Source organism: Aulonocara stuartgranti (genome assembly GCF_965226115.1).
Source record: "Aulonocara stuartgranti genome assembly, chromosome: 14".
Taxonomy (NCBI): Eukaryota; Metazoa; Chordata; class Actinopteri; order Cichliformes; family Cichlidae; genus Aulonocara; species Aulonocara stuartgranti.
Genome location: NC_138950.1, coordinates 7,172,320 through 7,192,342, shown reverse-complemented (window position 1 = coordinate 7,192,342; position 20,023 = coordinate 7,172,320). Strand labels below are relative to the sequence as shown.

General features: G+C 38.8%; 1 protein-coding gene across 5 annotated transcripts in view; it reads left to right on the top strand.

Moving 5' to 3' along the window:
• nectin1b (nectin cell adhesion molecule 1b) overlaps positions 1-20,023 on the top strand; it is a 161,390-nt gene that overhangs the window by 126,126 nt on the left and 15,241 nt on the right. For 2 of the 5 annotated variants that reach the window (XM_082501714.1, XM_082501716.1), the window contains exons 6-8: positions 319-466; positions 8,862-8,955; positions 14,756-14,857. In XM_082501714.1, coding sequence (XP_082357840.1) covers positions 319-466; positions 8,862-8,955; positions 14,756-14,857 — 344 coding nt within the window. Of the gene's footprint in view, positions 1-318; positions 467-2,141; positions 5,614-8,861; positions 8,956-14,755; positions 14,858-20,023 lie in introns of those variants that run through there. The other 3 variants (XM_082501717.1, XM_082501718.1, XM_082501719.1) reach the window with 2 other exon arrangements.

Sequence of the window (20,023 nt, the reverse complement as noted above, 5' to 3'; positions counted from 1 at the left end):
GAGAAAAACCTCAAGTCTGACATATGTTGTGTCAAATGGTTTGTAAAGGTTTTCTTTGGACAATAGCCTGTTGTTTTGTTTTTGTTTCTCTTGAGTGCATTGCTGCTTTGCTTTTGAATTATTTTAACCTTTTGTCCAAGATTTCTATTAATAACAGCATAAAGTTGGACTCCCTCTGTGATAACATAGAAGTCTATTTGTCATTGGTATTGTTTTGGAGGCTGTAGTTGATTTTTCTTTTTTTAAAGTTCATCCAGGCAGTGTCAATTACTCAAAGAGCACATACTCTGACACTGTTATTTCTCCTCTTGTCTGCAGAGAAGCCAATGGCGCAGGGTCCCCCAGGTGGTGTTATCGGGATCCTTGGAGGTGTTGTTGCCATTGGACTCATCATTGGCGTAGCTGTTACTGTTGTCATGGTCCATCGGCGGCAGCAGAAGACCCGCACTGAGACAGATAATGACCTGTGAGTATCAAGCCTCTCCCAGAGAATATTGCAGGGGGATGGACAGGTGGTAAGATTAGGTGTGCACTCTTTGTCACTCCACGAGAGAAAAAACACTTCGAAAAGGACGAAACTCTTTTTTAGGGGAGTAAATGTGTTTGGAGACGGAGGAACATGCTGCAGACATGTCACTGTCTCATTCTCATTTACTCTGGGAGCCAGCAGTCTCCTTTCATAAAGGTCACGGTATGAAAATGAATTTAATTGCACTAAAAAAAAGAGAATGTCTATCTTCATTTACCAAAGCAGATAGAATCAATGATTTTTATTAAAGCAGCTATTAAGTGGTTGCTTGATTGTAATGTGGGCTGCAATGAGCCCATTTCCCATTAAAACACTATTGTTTTAATCACGGCTGATTGCAGGAGTATGTACTGCAGAGTCTTCTCAGGAAACATTTGCTTCTGTTGGATGGTCACAATATTGTCGAGAAGTTAAAGGAGATTACTTTGAGATTTTAAAGTATGCAGGAGGTCCAGAGGTCGGGTCAGCCGATTGTAGAATTATGCAAATTCATTTTAATTTAAACAGTAATTAGAGTATGAACGACTTCTTTTCCATCGCTGCTTTTGCAAATAGATATACCTCAAATCAAGCACAATTTAGCAAGGCCTGTGATGCAGATCTAATGGTGAGGTATCCTACAAATGTAAACTTTGTAATGTATTCTTAAATAGATGGTGTAAGACTTCTTCTTGCATCCATTAAGACATTCAAACTGCTGAAGACACATTAAGGGGCCTTGTAACTCTGATGTTATTTACTCTGCAACACCTCCTCCGGCCAACCAGGTAATTTTGTTCTGTCTGCAAACCAGCGCCTATGACAATTTGCAGCGTTGCCAGCTGCTGCCCATACACAAAGGAGAAAACAGAAGTAGCAGAGGGTGCAGCTGAGAGAACAATAAGCAACAGAGCTGTGAAAATCTAAAATAGCTTTTCGCGTTATTTCGAGGTACTAAAAGTCTCTGCCATCTGGTTTGGAGCAATTGTCAGAAATCTGTTTTCAATGAAGAAGGAAACACGCATTCAAGTTACGTCCTGCTAATTCCCTTCATCTAAAACACCTGGCCAGGACAGATAGCTCAGTGGTTGCCAAGGGTTTTCATGATGCTCTTGGCTATTCTGAATATACAAGATTCAAACCACATTCCCATGGGAATGATGCTGCTGTGAGCATGAGCTGGCTATCTCTCTCCCTGGGATTATTACCAAAACAACTGAGGTTGGGGGGGTGTGCAGAATCTGGCTCAGGGTGCACATGAGCCTTTAATCAATTCAGATGATGAGATTACAATGCTTATTTTAGAGGTCCCCCTCCAGAATCTTCTAGCTTATTTGATTATTCAAAGCGGTGATGCTAACATCAGACGAGGCGTTCTGCCAGGTTTTTGGTCTCCGCCGGCTGCACATTGTGGTGCTCTGTGGTGGCAGCAGGTCCACCAAGTCTGAGGCCACACAGACGCAGAAACCACACTGTTTTTAGCTCTCTGCATTGTCTTTCAAGATAAATGAAGCACACAAACTCTTACCGCTCCCATTGCTTTCTGTCTCTTTCTCCCGCCTTGCTAATCTATCTTTCTTTCTCACTCTGATGCCAAAGTAACTGCTCTCTGTTTCCCACTCCACTCCCTCAGCATTGCTGTTGCTGCTGTTGCTGATAGTTGTGTGACACAGGGTCCTGAGAAGCCAGAGTCCCCCACAAGGAAAGTAGAGGCTCCTGACCCCAGTCTATCCCCTGCTGATCCCTGTACTCCTGGATCCTCTATTCTGTTGCCTGCATGTAATGGTGGCCTGCAAGTGACATACTTGAGCACACCATTGTGAGTGCTGAAAGCAGCAAATGATCAATAATCATTCACTAACGAGTCACACTGCACTTGATGCCTAAAATCTGAGCAATTTCTCTGCTTGCTTTGACAGCATACAGCAAATAAATACTTTGGAGTGAAATTTAGGCTTTACATGTCAATCTGATGAATGGCAAAAATAAACTCTTACATCAAATAACGACAATGATGTTTGGAAAAAAGAAAGAATGAAAATAAAGCTTGATGAAAACAGTTCCACGACCAATTAAACCTTATCAGAATTCTTTAGATGGAAAATCCAGCTCCACTTAGAGTTTATCCGATTCAGGGAGCTTGGACAGAACAGAATTACAAGGCGAGATGAGAGTTAACATACATATCAAATTGTTAATCAAGCAGAAATCCGCAAGCTTATACAGGCTTTGTTTTACATAAGCTGATGCTGAGTGATAATGTCTTTGACAGACCACACTGTCCAACCTCTCTCCTCCACCTCTTGCTCTTTTCCCTCCTTTTGTTTGCATGACTCTCATCAAATATGCATGACAACAGTTGTGCCAGTGCTGTAAATGTTGTTGTTTCCCACTAGTTTGGCATGTAATGCTTAATGTAGTGAAATGTGATTCAAAGCTTTAATTGTTCATATGAATTTTTGTCATTTTTCTGTGGCTTGTCATCAAATATGTTCAGTGTCTTACTCAGAAACTGTTTACTTGTTCTCATTTAACCGTCTATGTGGATGCAGAAAAGTTGCAAAAGAATGTGTGGGGCATATTTCAATGTAGGGGGATATTCATAGTTGTATATGAGTGTCTAATGTCAGAGTAAAGGGGAAGCATTTAGCCAGACTGTTTAATTCTGCATGTTGATGAGCTGTTAATCAAGCCTGGGCATTTGATAACATGCCTGACTGCACCGCCTGTCACGCCTCTGTTTGCCCTAACAAAGCAGCACATGATGTGACTCAAAATTGGTCAATCCTAATAAATCACTGGCCCTTTAGAGGCTGCACTGGCACAATAGTCAACTGATTATCAAAATAGATGGGCATTGTCAAAGGCGATGTTCTCAGAATAATATGTTCATCGTCTTTTGCCCGGGTGTGATGTATGACCTCCAAAATGCAGAAGAGCACTGCCAATTGTGGCCAAACCCCCCCCCAATCTTTTGAGTGTTCCTGACATACAGCTGGTGTTGACACAGTTGTAAATACTTGCTTGCATAAATCACTTTGTTGCCAATTTTCCAGTCATATTTACAAAAGTATCTGAAAAGTATTGCATGCAGAATGTAAAACGGATGTTTAACCATGAGCCGAGAGCCCATGTCACGACACAACCATGATTAATTTGAACTGAGCACAGGTTTCAAACTTGTTCTGAGACTGAAATGTAGCATTACTGGAGGACATTTGGACAAACAAGGAGTACACAGTACTACTAAGTCAATGAAGTTAGATTTCATTTTGAGATGTAACGTTAGCAGAAGTGATTTGTGGAGACGTGATTTGTTTTTGTGTACCCTTTGGTCTATAAACTGGTCACCAGTGCTTTTCACTTTTGCTGTGTGGAGACCTTTTAAATGTGATAAATGGTAATTTCTTAATGGACACCTTCTTGCTTTAAGCTGTAACCAAAGTAGAACTGTCTTGTCTTTCTGAGTCGCTCAACATGGACTGTGTTGTACTCGGTGTGATTTCAAATTATTTGCTATTGTTATTTATGCATAAAATGGTGCTTGGTTTCTCTGCACAGAAAGTTATACATGCAGTACAAATGTTTATAACAATCACCTTATATCTATGTTTTTGCATAGTAGTGTATGTACACTAGTAGCATTGCCTGAGGTGTTGAAAAAGGTTTGGAAAGTGACTGTTTGTGTACAACTGTAAAGTTAAGTGTTCTAAAGAGCAAAATTTTCCCCCAGCAACAGAAGTAGTTTTTGATAAACTTGTCAAAGAACAAAAACACCATTTTGCTTCATTCTTGTTTTTTCCTTTCTTCTCTTGTGAGAGGAGAAAAAAAAGCTGAGCTTTGCAGAGTAATTGTTGTCCGCCTTTTGAAAAGATCGGAGCTAGACAAAGCATGAAAGTAATTGCCTCCTAAAGATCAAATCACATTTATCCCGTCTTGCAATTAAAAGTATCATTAGCATTTAAATTGCCAAATAAGATTGTGATCAACAGAAATCAATGAGAGCACCGAGGATCGGCTCAAACACTCCACGTTTTTTCCACGAGCAGGGCTGCAGGCATACGGTGGCTCTCTAATCCAAACGCTTGTGGGAATGCGACACTTCACTTTCTCTCACATGAAGTGGACGGAAAGAGGGTTTTCTGTCACCTTCGAGAACATCTTAATTCTGAGTGTGAGCTTGAAGACTTCCTCAATGGGGCGAAAATTTCAGATAGGAAAGTCACTTTTTTGTGAGTGCATTGTAAAAGTCATTTTCTTTGCTGTAAATCTTCCCTCACAGACTACTCTTCTCAGTTTAAGGATTAGTTATGTTTTCTCCTTGCTATCCCCTTTAAATCTCCCCCTAAGCTGCCCTGAGCTTTTTGTAGCCAACAGAGCGAGGAGGAGCAAGGTCTTCAAGGTGGATGTCTGAGTAGGAAACACTGCAAACTTGAATGTAGCTTATGGTTCCCTGCCCAGTGCTTTCTGCTCCCCACGGGCTTGTGTTGCTTGTCAGCTTTCATTAGTGTCTGCGTTTTCACAGATCCAACGCCCCCATGCTGCCTGCATCACATTCAGCACTAAGGAAGTACGAGATGCACATGTGGTGGTCAAGCTGTGCGGGACTGCAATGTAGCTTATTAATGACTGATTGAGATTGCATCATCTGCATTCCTGAAGAGCGCACAGATCTGTAGCAGTGAATATTTCGCTCATTTTTACATGTTGACGTACAAATATTAGCAGAAAACATCTCCAATATTCAGTCTTTTTCAGGGGGTTGATATATTATGCATTACACCTTTACAAATTCCAAAATTGCAGTTTGAACAAAAAGCTTCTCCTTCCAGGAATTTTAAACCGAGAGCATGTGCACATATTAAAACATATTTTTTAGTTTAAAACTAACCCAACTTACTTGCCGTGAGAATAATAATGGATTTTCTGTGTGAATAAATGTGAGCTTGATATCAATATTTCAGGTATGTTCATTCTGCTTCTACTTCCCAATAATGTGGTTTAGATGGCCACGCATAACAGCTGGCTAATTTAAAATCTGTCTGATCCTCTGACCACTTCTTTTGGCACAACACAGAGTGTTGCTGTGGAAGATCTGAGCAATTACTGGGGCAATAACTATAAAACCACATTACATTCACTTTTTACTCTTCAAAAGAAAGCAATTCGAATCATCCACAATGCAGGTTATAGGGAACATACAAACTCACTATTTTTGCAGTCTGAAATATTGAAAATTGACGATATAGTGAAATTCCAAACAGCACAAATTCTATTCAAAGCAAAAAATAAAGAACTGCCAGGTAATATTCAGAGTATGTTTTTTTTGAAAGAAGGAAGTTATAATTTAAGGGGTTTTTGTAACTTCAAAACAATGAAGGTACGTACTACAAGAAAAGGCTTTTGTGTTTCTGTTCAAGGAGTGAAACTATGGAACAAACTGAATATGGAATTAAAGCAATGTCCAAACATAAAACTGTTCAAAAAGAGTTATAAAAATATGATCTTCTCGATCTATAAAGAAAAGGAAAATATTTAAATTAAGTGAATGTCTCTATTTAAAAACAAACAAACAAAAAATTCATGATGTGATATTATAGTATATAGTATATCAGAAATCTGTTCACTATTTTTATTACAAATTATATCAGTAAGGAAGCTGACTAAATATTCACTGATAATTTATGGGACAGGGGTGGGATTAAATAAGTGTATACTTCTTCCCACTCCCTTTCAACATGTAAATTAATCAGAATGTTTTTTTGTATGTAATTTGTATAGTATATTTTTTTTCTCTCATTTCTTTTCTAAATGTACTTGTATATTGTTCACATGTTGAAATAAATTACCAATCAATCAATCAATCAATTACTTGGAGTTCCAAATTATTTTTGCTAAAGGAAATTATGGACCTCAACTAAGACATTCAAACCCAAACTAGAATAAACAGTAATCTGCAAGATAATGATTGCTTATTTTCCTTGATTTTTGATTGCGGTGCTAATGGACACTGGTTTGACTCACAGTAAAACACAGAGATGGTGGATAGAGTTGTTTTTGGATATTTTTCAAAAGTGGCTGCTACATCATAACATGCAACCATTAAATCTTAAAAATACATTTTACTTTTGACCTTTTCTTGTTTTGTTTTGTTTTTACTTCCTCTCCTACAAGTATACTTCATTAATAATATACTATACATGTCAAGTTCTTTATATTATTAATATCAAATACGGAATTGATATGCCGACTGAATGACCGGCAACACACATGCTGTATATCTATCTTGGTATATCTATCTTGCGTGAGCTGTAGCTGTGCTATACGTTTTCCCTCTCTGCACACACAGCACTTCATGAAACGCTTGTGCTACTTTTTGGTCTGTTTTCCCACCCTTGTGTCAAACAGTAGTGACAGTCTATGCACTGATGTTCTCCTGAGACTGCTTCTTGTGTGTAATGTGATTACAAAAGTAGCTGGATGACAGGGAGAAAGTTGTTGCCGTGGGGTGGTAGTCATGAGACGAGGGAATTTCTTCATGTTTGGTCAGATTTAATAAACTCACTCCGCATAAGGGGCCCCAGCACACTACCTATTTGAACAAGCTCCTTTGCAATAAAATGCAATCATTGGAGGTCCTATGGGATCAAACGTAAGTTCAAACGAATTCAGCAAATCATACATAAAAAAAATCAGATTTCATCCTACTTGAATAAACCTGTCGAATCCCGATGGTGCATAACTGATTTATCTCAAACTACAGTAAAATCAAAATCCAGTCAGGCATAATGTTGTAATGCTGCATGTCCTTTTATAAAATTCCAGTTAGGTCATTGCATGATGTTCATTAGTGTTATGTTTCAGCAAACTAAAAAAACACCGTTATCTGTTGTCTCACATACACGAGACAGACAGAAGCAAAAAATGACACTTAGTATCACACATTTCATGGATACAAATGATCTTGTCTTGTCTTAAGTTCTCACCTGTATCAGAATCCAGTCAGTCATAAGCAGTGAATTATAATACTTTATAATGAGCACACTGCTGTACCTGTGAAAACCGCATTCCCACAAGACTCATAATTATCTGTCTCAGGAAAAAATGGATGTTTCTCCTCTCAAAGCTCTGCAGCGGAAGGCGTTATTGTTGAAGAGCTAGTGTGCTGCACGCTGCTTCTCTGTGCATTTGCTGTGCCTCTGTGCTGCAGGCAGGCTGAGGAGGGTGCCACATGAATCTGGCAGTGGTACGGCAGCCCTGTCTGGAGACAAGGTGATACGGACTGGAAATAATGAGCGTGAAAGAAAGAGTTAAGAGGTGCACTCATGCACAAATTTTCTGCACATTAAAACGGCAGCATGGCCTTGCGGAAAGGTCATGTTATTCAATAAGGACGTGAACCAGTGCGAATGGGAGGCGGGAGGAGCTGGAGATAATGCATGTAGGTACACAGCTCAGTGTCTGTGCTCCACTTCATTATCTTTGATCACTCCTGATATCATGTCAGAATACGACAGATGACATCTGACTGCCAGCGTGTTTGAGGCAAGGGGTTTTCTTTATAACGATTCCGTAGCAACAACCCTTCTGCTTCCTTGTCTGAAATAATTATACAGATACACATCAAACTATTTCAACAGAATGCTTTCAGTTACCGCTGTCTTTCCTGATCACATTTTATTTCAGTAATTTTCTATAATAACTCAGAATGACTCTGTACAGAGTGGCTTTTACCTCCATCGAAATTTGATTGTTGGTGATTTACAGAAAATGGTTGCTTACTCCATTGTTAATAGCGGCGTATAAACTAGCACAGGTGTTCAGTTTTTGAGGCTTTGTTTTTACCCAGGTGTGCCAACAGAGGGGTGGGGTGAGTGCCTTGGGATTAGAGGATGTTAGTACCAGGGATCCTGAAAAAGGTGGAGAGCTGAAGCCGCCTGCCGAGCTCTCCGTGTCACAGCTCAGGACTATATGTCAAACAAACAGTCGCTGCACAGTAGGCAGGGTGTTTGTCCGCGTGGCACTCTGGATGAGGCTCAAACCACCCTTGACTCACACATGCCCTTCTCCCTGCCCCCTATACCCCCTCCATTCCTATCTCCTCACTTCAGTCCAATTACAGCCTACTCTCATTAGCACAGTGTCTCTCCAGCGAGAGCCTTTGAAAGGGCAGGGATGGCTGCTGCTGCAACAAAGCCACCAACACGAGATCTATCAAAATCCAAGGAAAGAGTGAAAAAGGCAAGTGCAGGCAGGACTTCTCATTATAGAGTGGTGTAGAAGGTGAGGGACGTAAAGAGTGGTGATCCCTTACTGTGCTGAGTGTCATGTTATCTTTTTACTCTCTTAACAGGACTGACCTCCCACCTGCGCACAAACCAGCCCCTCCTCCACCCAAAAAGAAGAACAGTGACATGAAGGGACACTTGACATCTGATGACATCCAGGTAAGCTCCTCCCCCTACTTCTTTTCCTTGCTTATTCTCCTGATCCAACACAAGGTATGACAACTTTGGCAGTATCTGTCTCTTTCATATGAAATCCAAGCCCAAATATATTTTTAACAAAAGAGTGATGTGATGTTTTTTACCTCCATATATCTTTAAGAGCAGCGAACCAGCTTAGGTCTCTTTTTGTTTTTGGAAAGTTATTTTCATTTATTGGATTTTCAGGTGAATTTTTAAATCGCAAAAATGTCAGTTTAGTGCCGTGAGCCTTTTGTGTGTGTGTGTGTGTGTGTGTGTGTGTGTGTGTGTGTGTGTAGGTGTGTGTGTGTGTGTGTGTGTTCCTCGTCTTACACAGCTGTCCAAAGCAACTGTCACAAAGACGGTGAATAAAGTTAGCTGAATATAGAAATGTCACATTCTCCAAGTGAAGCCAATGACATGTAACATAATTATCCATGTGTGTAATTAATTTCCCTCTTAATAAATAAAGTAATTGTCAGTGGGCAATTTTTGACATATAAATAAACGACCATATCCCTGCTTGCACTGCAGCAGAGATATGAAAAAGAACTTTGTTGCTTATAAAAGTATTGTCAGAGATTTTTATCTGTACTTTGAATATGCTGTGCAGAGAGTCTTTGACATTGTCCATTTTATTATTTAATCACTGCACACAGTACAAGTGCAGTATGTTAAATGAAGCTGTTTATAGCTTAGTAAATGAGTGCTGAAGATTTCAAAGTGTGACTCGAGTTTGATAAACAGCTTAATTTCTCACAGACTTTTAACCTCAAGACATGTTTTCATCATTTTAACAAGCAGTGTTTTTTATGTTAATCAGTGACAAACTTACTTGTCACTGATGGGAATCTAGTGATTCTCATCAGTGATAATTTGTTCATCCCAACTTTGAAGACTGCTGCTGAATCCATGGAAGTTATACTGTCTGAATGTACGATAACAAACATGCAGAGCCTGGAGTGGTTGCACGGGAACCGCTTTTTACAGTGCTCCCTCCCGCTGAAGTTACTTCCTGGCAACATTAAAGAAATTTGCAATTTTCTCAAGTCCCCAAATTTTACTGTCTCTAATTCTAAGCAGATTTGAGTATACTCCATTCAGACCTCATTTATATTGTCAGTACTGGAATGTGCTGTCATCTGGAAAAGATTAAAATAATAATTGATGGTGAAATAGTGCCAATAGCATCTTTAAAAGCAAGAAAAAAATCACAGCAGTCAATCACTGGTTGTGTTAATGGCAAAAAAATTGAATACAAGTCACATGCTCTTATATTAATATATCGGGTGTATTATATGCAGCCAGTATAAAGTAAGATGGCCACTCATGTGCTCTTCCACGTTATGAAAGTGCAGTTAAACCTCAAACTTCCTTTGGTGAAAAAGTATTCTGAACATGCCCTTGGAATTTGAAACCTCGTTTTCCATGGTCACACTGATTCTGCATAGCCTCCCTATTCATGTTTGGCTCCCGGTCTGTGTGGCCACTAGAACATTTTTTTCTAATTTCTTGTCGAGCTTCCATGAGAACACAATCCTTATATTGCATTAGGCTGTTTAAATAGCACAGAACCAGTACTATGTAATTGTATTCCTGGATGTTCTGCCTCAACCAGCCCAATAGGTTTCCAATCTGCTTATTGCAAACGTTACTGTAGCACAAGCTGTAGTTTAGGAAAACAAAAGTTACTCTCATAAGATTGAATGTGCAGCACTATTTACATGTGAAGTGTCATCAGGAGTGTGCAGAGGTTGCAGTGACTTTTACTGTTGTCAAGGACTACAGTATGTGAGAAACTGAGGAGCTAAAGAAGTAAAAAAAAAATGGCGCTATTAGGCTCTGAATAATTAAAGATTCACGTAACTGTCAAGTTGGTCACCACCTATCAGCACCGCTGAGAATTTAAATCAAACTTTGATACTTTTCATAAGCCCAAGGTCAAACTGCTAGGCATCTGGGCAGAGAAAGTCATGGAGAGAGGGGAAATAATGCGCTCTTCTTCCTGCACAACTACTGCAGAAGATTACTTGAGCAAGGCATCGTAACCCTGACTGGTGATTAGTATAAAAATGAGGCTTTAATGGTCACATTACAGGATTTAATGTGTTTGGTTTTATGGCTGCCATTGCTTTAAAAGAAGGTGCACGTTCAGCAAACTTACATCTGGATAGATAAAAGTAACAAAAAAACCCCCAAAACAAAACAAGAAAACATCACGGCAGGTTTATTACACAGTGAGTAGAGAATGCATAGATAAGCAATCCTTCCCCCCCACCCCAACTCCCCAATAAAAAGTTAAAATGCCCAAGCAGATCCTGGTGTATAGATAGCTTCTTTATAAACATGCTTTTATGAACTACATTTTTTAAAATGTCCATAAATACAAACAAGTTGTTAAGAAATAATCTTATCTACAACTTTTAATCATATCGTATACCAGAAAAAAAAGTCTCTTGGTGGTGCCTTCATCAGTTCAGCTGGACAAGTTCGTGCCCCAAAGCCTGTCAATCATCATGATTAGCTGTTTCTTTAAATTATACTGATCAGCATCTGCAGAGCCACCAGGCAATTTGTAATGACATAGTTCTAATTATTGTTCGCTGCTATTTTTTGCTCCGGGTTTAGCTTTTCAAGGGTTTCCTTTTGAGAATGAACTCGATGAAAAGCTACGAAATGGACTATTTGAACGAGAAATGAGATCAGGGATAATTTTTCACCTTCAAATGTAGTGAAAAGATTTTGTGGGTTATGCAGCATATCTGAATGTTACAACTGGTCTTAAACAGCTTGGTATTCGGGCAGAGGTTGCTTGGTCACTTCATTGGGCGACAGAGCCAAAGTATCAGTGTGTGCTTCCTATAATTAAATGTTGTGTATTGCTGTGAATTAGACTTTGACAGCCAAACTCACTATCAGGGAGTTCAGCGTCTTTATAGCTTGAACAAACGTTCCCCCCCCAAGTAATTGCATATGAAGTCTGGCACTCAGCTCACTGTTTGACCACTCAACCATTAAATGCTTCACCTTTTGATGTAACGTGAGTAGAAAAGTTCACATCACCCAGATACATATTGTCATTCAAAAGCTTTTTGAAAAGTGGATGAAAAAAGTGGATGAAAAAAACAGATTAAACAGAATTTGCAGGTATGAAGAGGGAAAACCATTGTTCAGCAACCATTATGAGTCTCACATTTTCATTGATGACCTCATTGTTCCGAGTGACTTTAATTTCTTTCATTAACTCTTATTTCTTTTCATTGCAAAATGTGCAGGTCTGACAAACGTTCTATGAAGGTTTCGCCTTCATTTGTCATTAAAATATTAATTAATTCCTTTATGCCAGTAAGCTTCTCTATAGACTGTTTTGAGTACCCCACCTAAGAAACACTTTCAAGGTACTTTGATGTCAGAAGCATCAAATTTTGCTTTTGTGATTATGACAGGTTTTGACAGATCAATTAGAAGTACTCTGTGGGAAAAGTCTAAGACAGACAACCTGGTGAAAAGGAAAACTATAGGAGTGGCCCCCTTTCCTCACACAAACCCACCCTTCAAAACACTGTGCCTATTATGCCACAGAAAACTTGTGAAACAGCCAAATCTTGATTTTTAAAGTGAGAATCTTAACCCTCACCCCTTGTAGATTTACAGTCATCATCATACAGTCATTACCCAATCTGAATATTTATCAGCGCCTAAGCGAATTATGTACGGAAATTATAGTGCAACTCAAGTTGTTTTGGAATTTACATATACATTGAGAGAAACCTGCAATTAATATGAACCTCAAGAAGCTTCTTCACTGACAAGATTTCCATATAACTAAGTCTTTCAGGCATCACATGAAGATACAGAACCAACCGAGACAGTATAGCTCTTCAGAAGAAATAGGTCAAGTTTTCTAGGATGATTATACAACCTACCTGTTAACCTACCTTGCCAAGTGTGCATGTGGAAGACCACTGGAGGTGTTTAATGTCTCATTCTCACTACCCTTTTTAATTAAACAAAACCATAAATAATGTGACACCACCTGTTGCTTAATAAGACTTTTATGTTGCATGTAATAGGTTATAGATTACAATTGAGTTGGCCTGAATTGACTTGACATTATTGGTTTTCGATCTTTTCCTCTGGTTCACATTGAGTTCATTGATGTTTTCCCCCTGAGCAACCATGATTTACTCTGTACGGTCATGCTAGTGCCCTTTTCTGATTTCTGAGGCAAAATGTTGTTGAATTTCCAGCACTGAAAGGAACTGTTGTCCAGCGACAAAGCCACCTGCTTTGGTGTGATCAGCTGGTCATAGACGTGCTAGACGGGTTTCTTAGAGTGATTTGACAAGCTGATGAGAGGGGGAGTAAATACAGACAAGAGAACCAAATGAATTGAGCCTGTTTTGATGTAGACACAGCTGTTTTAATCCATTCCTCTGGATGGTATGGCAGACAAATTTGTGCCAGCTGCATTGCAGACCTGCATTGTCCAGTAATATACTAACTGAAGCTACAGTGTAAAATCATGCAAACCAACATACTGATCGGATCGTTGTCTGTCTACAGAAAGATTTTGGTGTTAACCAAAAAGATATTCATCTACAATCTCAATGTAACTGTAATTCCCCAGTATTTTATGATGGATTACAATGTAATTTATTTTATAATATAGTACCATACTCCATTAAAGGTAATTAGTCACCCTTGAGAAACTGACATATGTTGAATGGTCACCACAGAACATCATGCTCTGCAAGTCCACTGATTAAGGATGTAGGTTAATTTTGAATTTAATTCACAAGGTTTCTGAATCTAGCTAAACCCCCTCTTTATTTATGCAACACTTTGAAACATGTTTTTGTGTCTTTTTGAACCATATTGCTCTTTTATTTGCATAAATAAAATAACATCTGACTTAATAGAGACTTAAAGAGCTTGCACCCAAAGCAAAAAATAAATAAAGAAAACATGTGAAATGAAAATTTAGCATTTGTACCTAAACCATAATCCTTCAAACACAGTGAAAATGTTTACGTTCTACCTTTTAAAATATCTATACAAAGGGATTTAAAAAAACATTTAAGAATCAAAATAGATCACCACTATAACTTAAAAATAAAACACAGTTTAAACCTTTTTGAAAACAAAAGTAGAAAATGTAAAAGCAGAATTTGTGTTATGTTGTGCTGGACTACATACATTTTCCTAGATGTACCTAATGAAATGTCTGTACCATATTAAAATGGTTTCAGTGAGCCTTGTCTACATAGGCAAACTATTCTTTTCAAATAGTTTATTTATGTCAGGTTCATGTAAGAAATGAAATCCCTCTGTAATATAGTGGCTATGAATCTCAGCTAGCTCTTGCAGCTTTACAGTTACTTTAGCATTTCAGCTCAGATGTTTCAAAAGTTTGCATCATATATTTATGTGATCTGGAAGTGATTCATTTGACAAAATTACTTTGATGCACATAATAACTTTAGGTTCAACTGAGCTGCTGAAGTTCAAACTGCTGTCAAGCTGTATTCTCTGTTGGATGCGAGATTAACGTTGCCGATTTCTGTTCATTACCACAGACACACAAAAAAAATGTGAGCAACAACTGTCAACATAATGTTTTGCTGCTGATGTGTTTTAATTAATGCGGATGCAATAAGAGGTAGCAGTTCACACTCATAGACTAATTGCAAAGTTAACCTTGGTGAGGACTAGAGCTGGCTGATCTATCCCGGTTTCGAGCTCATTATAAGTCACGCTGAGCTCTTGGTGTTTCCCGTAGGTGGTTCATCTCGACAAGGAGGAAGAAATGCAGAAGCTTCCTCTTCAGCCTCCTTATTACGACATGGCACCCTCTGAGTCGACCCCCTTCACCGATAAGCCGGTGAGTACTGATGCCATGAGCGGAGTCACGTGAGCTTCACTATGGAGGGGTCATCCACAGCTGCTGCCTTTGGTCAGTAGTAACTGCTGCTGAAAGGGTGAATATTTGGTGAGGTTCTGCTTGGTGGTATTGTAGAACTGATTTACAATGAACGGTGCTTCTGTACAGTCACTGAGGAGCTTTCATTTTTGCTTGTCTGGTGTTATGAGTAGATGCTGACCAACAAATCCACTGGGCGGTTTGACTAAGCTTCTTATCTCATCATCAAAATCAGCACCTCTCATCTTCTATGTAAACCTGGCCAGCCGCCATCCTCTCTCTTTCTCTCTCTGTGGACGATTTCATGTTCTGACCCCGACGGCCTGCCCTCTGCCTCACCTCCCCTACTCTTCCTCTAATCCATCGTAATTACTTGTGGGTTTGCCAGGCAACCGTCTGCAGATACGTTACAGTGTGGTGCTCCACAGTACATCATCACCCCTGAGTCTTAACTGTTGACTATGAAATGTTTGACTTGTTGTATCAGATGCCTCTGCTAACTGTGGGGAAACCTCCCTCAGTGGCACAGATGCTTGAGAGCACTGAGGGCTTTATTTGCTTTGGCAGCATTTCTTTCTGAGATGAATTTAAAAAACAACAACAACCAGGATTTTAGACAATTTGTGTGGATGTGCAAGCTTCTGCATGTTGTGTGTGCTGGCTGAAAACAAAATCATTTTCAGTGTGTCTCTTGGTAATGTGACAATTTGTAACCACACAATTGCTAAGTTTCTTTCTTTCTTCAGTCTCAGTTTTACTTATTTGGTAAGCAGTGTCGTGCAAAATGCAACTTGCTCAAATGCGTAACAACACGTGGGTATCAACTACAGCCTACAGACATGTTTTAAGTAGTGCTGCCAGCGTTAATCTCGTTAAAATGGCATTAACGCTATAACCGCATTAACATGCCAAATCTCTGTTAGTGAGTTAGCGCGTATCGCCCTGTGCGTGGGGCCGCATGGCTTCAACGCATTAGCATGGTTAGCTCGTTAACGTGTTAGCGCCGTGCAGCCCCATGCACGGGGCGATCCGCACTAACTCGCTAATGGAGATTTGCCGTGTTAATGCGGTTATGGCGTTAACGTCATTTCAACAAGATTAACGCTGACAGCACTAGTTTTAAGATAAAAGTCCCTGTGTTGAATATTTATTAATTTATTGATGTCTGACATTTTGTTAAAAAAATTATTCAGAACTTTTGAAATTGCATCTTATACATTCTCACTTATTGAGGACAGCAATTCTAAAAGCCTATTTACAAAGTTTAACTATTAAATGCAAGACTTGTTTTTATACAAAAACTCCATTCATAACGTAGAGTGACTGTAGCTTTCCAGACTTATTTACTTATTTAAGTTGGGCACTAGTCTTGCAATTCCTATTGCGGGTACTTTTCAGACTTTTAACCTAGAGAAACAAACTTGCAGCAAATAAATCAGAAAACTTCACTGCATTGTCAAACTCTGAATATACATCATCTAAGCAGTGAAGGTCAAAGTAACTCAAAGGCATTTTTAAATGGAAGGAGGCTTTAAATCTATAGTGTTCAACTGTTTCAGAGGATTAATTAACCTTTTTTAACAATTTAAATGTGGTCTGCATTTGCTTTCAGTAAGAACCAATGAACTTAGAGCTGGGTGTCACTGACAAGGTCAGTAATTCAGAAATTAATCGAGCACGCCAGTAAAAATCTGGAATCCTTGAAGTATGGTTTTAGAGTAAACTAGATATTAAATATACATTTTTTCTTTCTCTAAAGTGGATATCTTTTGAAGGACTTAAATCATCGTAATTTAATTTAGAGTGTTAAAGTAAAGAGCCTGTTCTATTCACATTTACAGGTCCGTAGTTTTGTTTCAGGTACTTATCAGAATAGGTCTACCTGTTTCAGTATTCATAAAACAGAATATATCAGTTTCATAAAACTTCTGCATAGCTGTCACCTGGCATTAAAACCAGCGTTTCAGATCCAGAATAAGAAAACTCCTTTAGAAGTCACACTGTTTCACATTCCACAAAATGACATATCACAACTATATAATTTGTATGTGTTTAAAAAAAAAAGCTAGCAGAGTTACAGGTCTCACTATAGCACAAGAGACTGCATTAAAACACAATGTGTTAGATATATTTTCTGGTTTGGGTCCACTTGTCCTGGGTCACTGTAAATCAATATAAAGTTGTTCTATGTGATCACCTCTAACCTCCTATGAAACATCTTCCAGAAAGACAATGCCTCAATAAACTGGCTCTAGTAGTTTACTGAATAGTTTTTTCGAAGGATCAAGTCATATGACGAATTTAGCTTTCAGTCACCAGATCTCATCACAAACAAACACGTCTTTAGATGTCACTTTTTCAAAGCATCGGCAAACATCCGCAGCTCTACAGCCTATTGTTCTGAGGACATAAACACACACACACAGACACACATATACAGTATACATATCTACACAATTTAGACGTAGCAGAAGTGACTCTAGCAGGTAAAATAAAAGTGGTGGACTGTGAGACAGCTGAAATAATGTTTAGATTGTCTCTCTAACCAAGTGTTTCCCAACCACTGGGCAAAAAATGATCAGGTGTGCCATGGAAGATTATCTGGTTCCACCTAATTAGTACTCTAAGTCAGCGGTCCCCAACCTTTTTTGCGCGACGGACAGATTTACATCCGACAATGTTTTCACAACGTTTTATTTTGTTGTATTTATTTTATTTTGTTATGTTTATCTACCAAATACACACAATAAATATAAATAATAAATATATATACAATAAACAAATACAACCCTGAAAACCATAAATTTCACACCCGAGTCTCTTGCGGCCCGGTACCAAACGACTCAGGTCCGTGGCCTGGGGGTTAGGGACCGCTGCTCTAAGCAATCGGCGTGAGTCACAGGTGCATTCTCTTCCACTAGAGGGCAGTACAACTGCTCTAATTAAATAGGTTGCCAACTGCCAGTAAAAGAGAAGAAGACTGAGAAGAAATTACATAATAGTCAAGCTGTGAGACCACGCATTGCATAATAGCAATAGTTAAATATTTGAAAAGAAAAAGTAATCAATCTAACCTGGGTCCTGGAGGAAATTCTGACCCAGATAAAGGCCCTAGCATGAGTAGTGCTCAGAAGAAAGCAAAAAATGGTATATTGGGGACAAGCTGAGCCAATTCTGCTATACCTGGTGCGTTGGGGAAAATGATCAATATGCTTTTTTTGTTTGATGGTGTGCCGTGTGACTTTTCTAATGTGATATATGTGCCGTGGCTCCAAGGTTGGGAAACACTGCTCTAACCATTAGGGTAAAAATGCTTTGTTACGTTCTAAGCCCAACTAACTCATGCATAATAGTACAAATAAAAAATAAAATAAAAACCGCACTGATGTTATATTGATGCCACCAACTTCAATATATTAGCCTGTCAGCTAACCTTGTTAAAACTGCTTTGCATTTTTGGTGCACTTTATAAATGACTCTTTCTCACTGAACTTGAGGGATAACTCAATTACTATCATTCTTTTCCCTGGGCGAATTGATTTTGATTTTCTGTGTAGTTATTCAAGGATATTAAACTATCATCTTCAATTCTATGCTCAAAGGGACTGGATGTTTAATTCAGATAATCCTTGGACACCAAGGGTAGATCTTCCTAAGATTTATTTCTTATCTCTGATAACATTCCACTTAAATTGAAGTTTAGGGCTGCTCTTAAGATGAATAGGGTATCACTGAGGTTTTCAAAACACTATTTGTGAAAGACATGCATTGACTGCTGAGCGTCGAGTGTTACTAATGATGATTCTCTAGGGGCAAAACACTATCTGCCAATTTTGAATGCAATGTGGCTGTAATTTTCCCCCTGATTGCACTCCGGTCATGACAAATACTCTCGATATTTAAATATCCAGTGAGTGCAGAGTGTGAGCGGCGGGGAAATATGCAATAGTTGAGAGATTGCAAAGTAGATTTAAATTATTTACAGGAGATTCTGTAAAAGCTTCCGTCATTTCTACGTAATCTTTTCTCAGATGGAATTAAAGTACATTGATGCAACACGTATCATTTCATTCCATTTCTCGTTCACAAGTCTTTACCATGCAGCTTTAGATGTGGTGCATTTGTGCTTTGCATTTACTTAACCACTCTTAATTTTACTCCACTGATTTCATTACAGCAAGCATTTTGTTTGTGGGTTGTACAATCAGTTCAGAGACACTTTGAACCCTGTTGTTCTGTTTTTAAAAAACTTACATTTTATCTCATCATCATTGCCTATCTGAGCTCTGTTTAGATTGTTTATTTTATTAAAATAAGGAAAATCAAATAAATCCATTTTCACTTTTCCTACATAAGATACATTTTTAAAGGGGGCACAAGATATTATGTTGGTTTTCTACAGTTTTCGGCTATTTTCAATTGATAAATGATAAACGAAATCACCTTTTTTATTTTTTGTAAATTTTTATTAATGGAGCAACAACGTGTTTTGTTTTATTGGATTTGGATAAAGAGCGTTCAAAGCTGTCATTGTCATTTATTGATCACCCCATTAAGGTCATTTGCTCAATCATCCACTTGGCCAATTCCTCATCGAGTCAGTCATTGGATTTGTTTTTTTGTGCTCAGTGGTCGAATTCTAGTTGAATGAAGGTCTTTGTCTATGTTTACATGCACACTGAAATATCAGCACAATGGAAGCCACACAAGCATCTCCATTAACTCGCTTCTGGGCTTTGCAAGTATCTCCATGTGCCACAGGGTAACCGTGGTTGCCAATGTAAACAGTTAATTCAGACTGTGATCAGGACACATTTATTAGTTTCATTGTAGTCTGAAGGATTACATGGACATATGTTCAGTATAATCCAGGCATTAGAGCTGCGCGTGCCCGCGGTGGGTTTGGCTTGTTTTGTGTTTGTTTCCGTTGGAATCCAGTTTTCATGACTATCAAATGTACATCATTTCCTGGATATACATAGATGAGCTATGTCTGTGAAGGTTCTCAGTCATCCAGGTCATTGTAGTCAAAGGAGCTTGCAAAGAAAAGCGTCTGGACTTCTTTAAGTTGCTTGAAGACGTTTCACCTCTCATCCGAGAAGCTTCTTCAGTTCTAAGGTCAAAAGT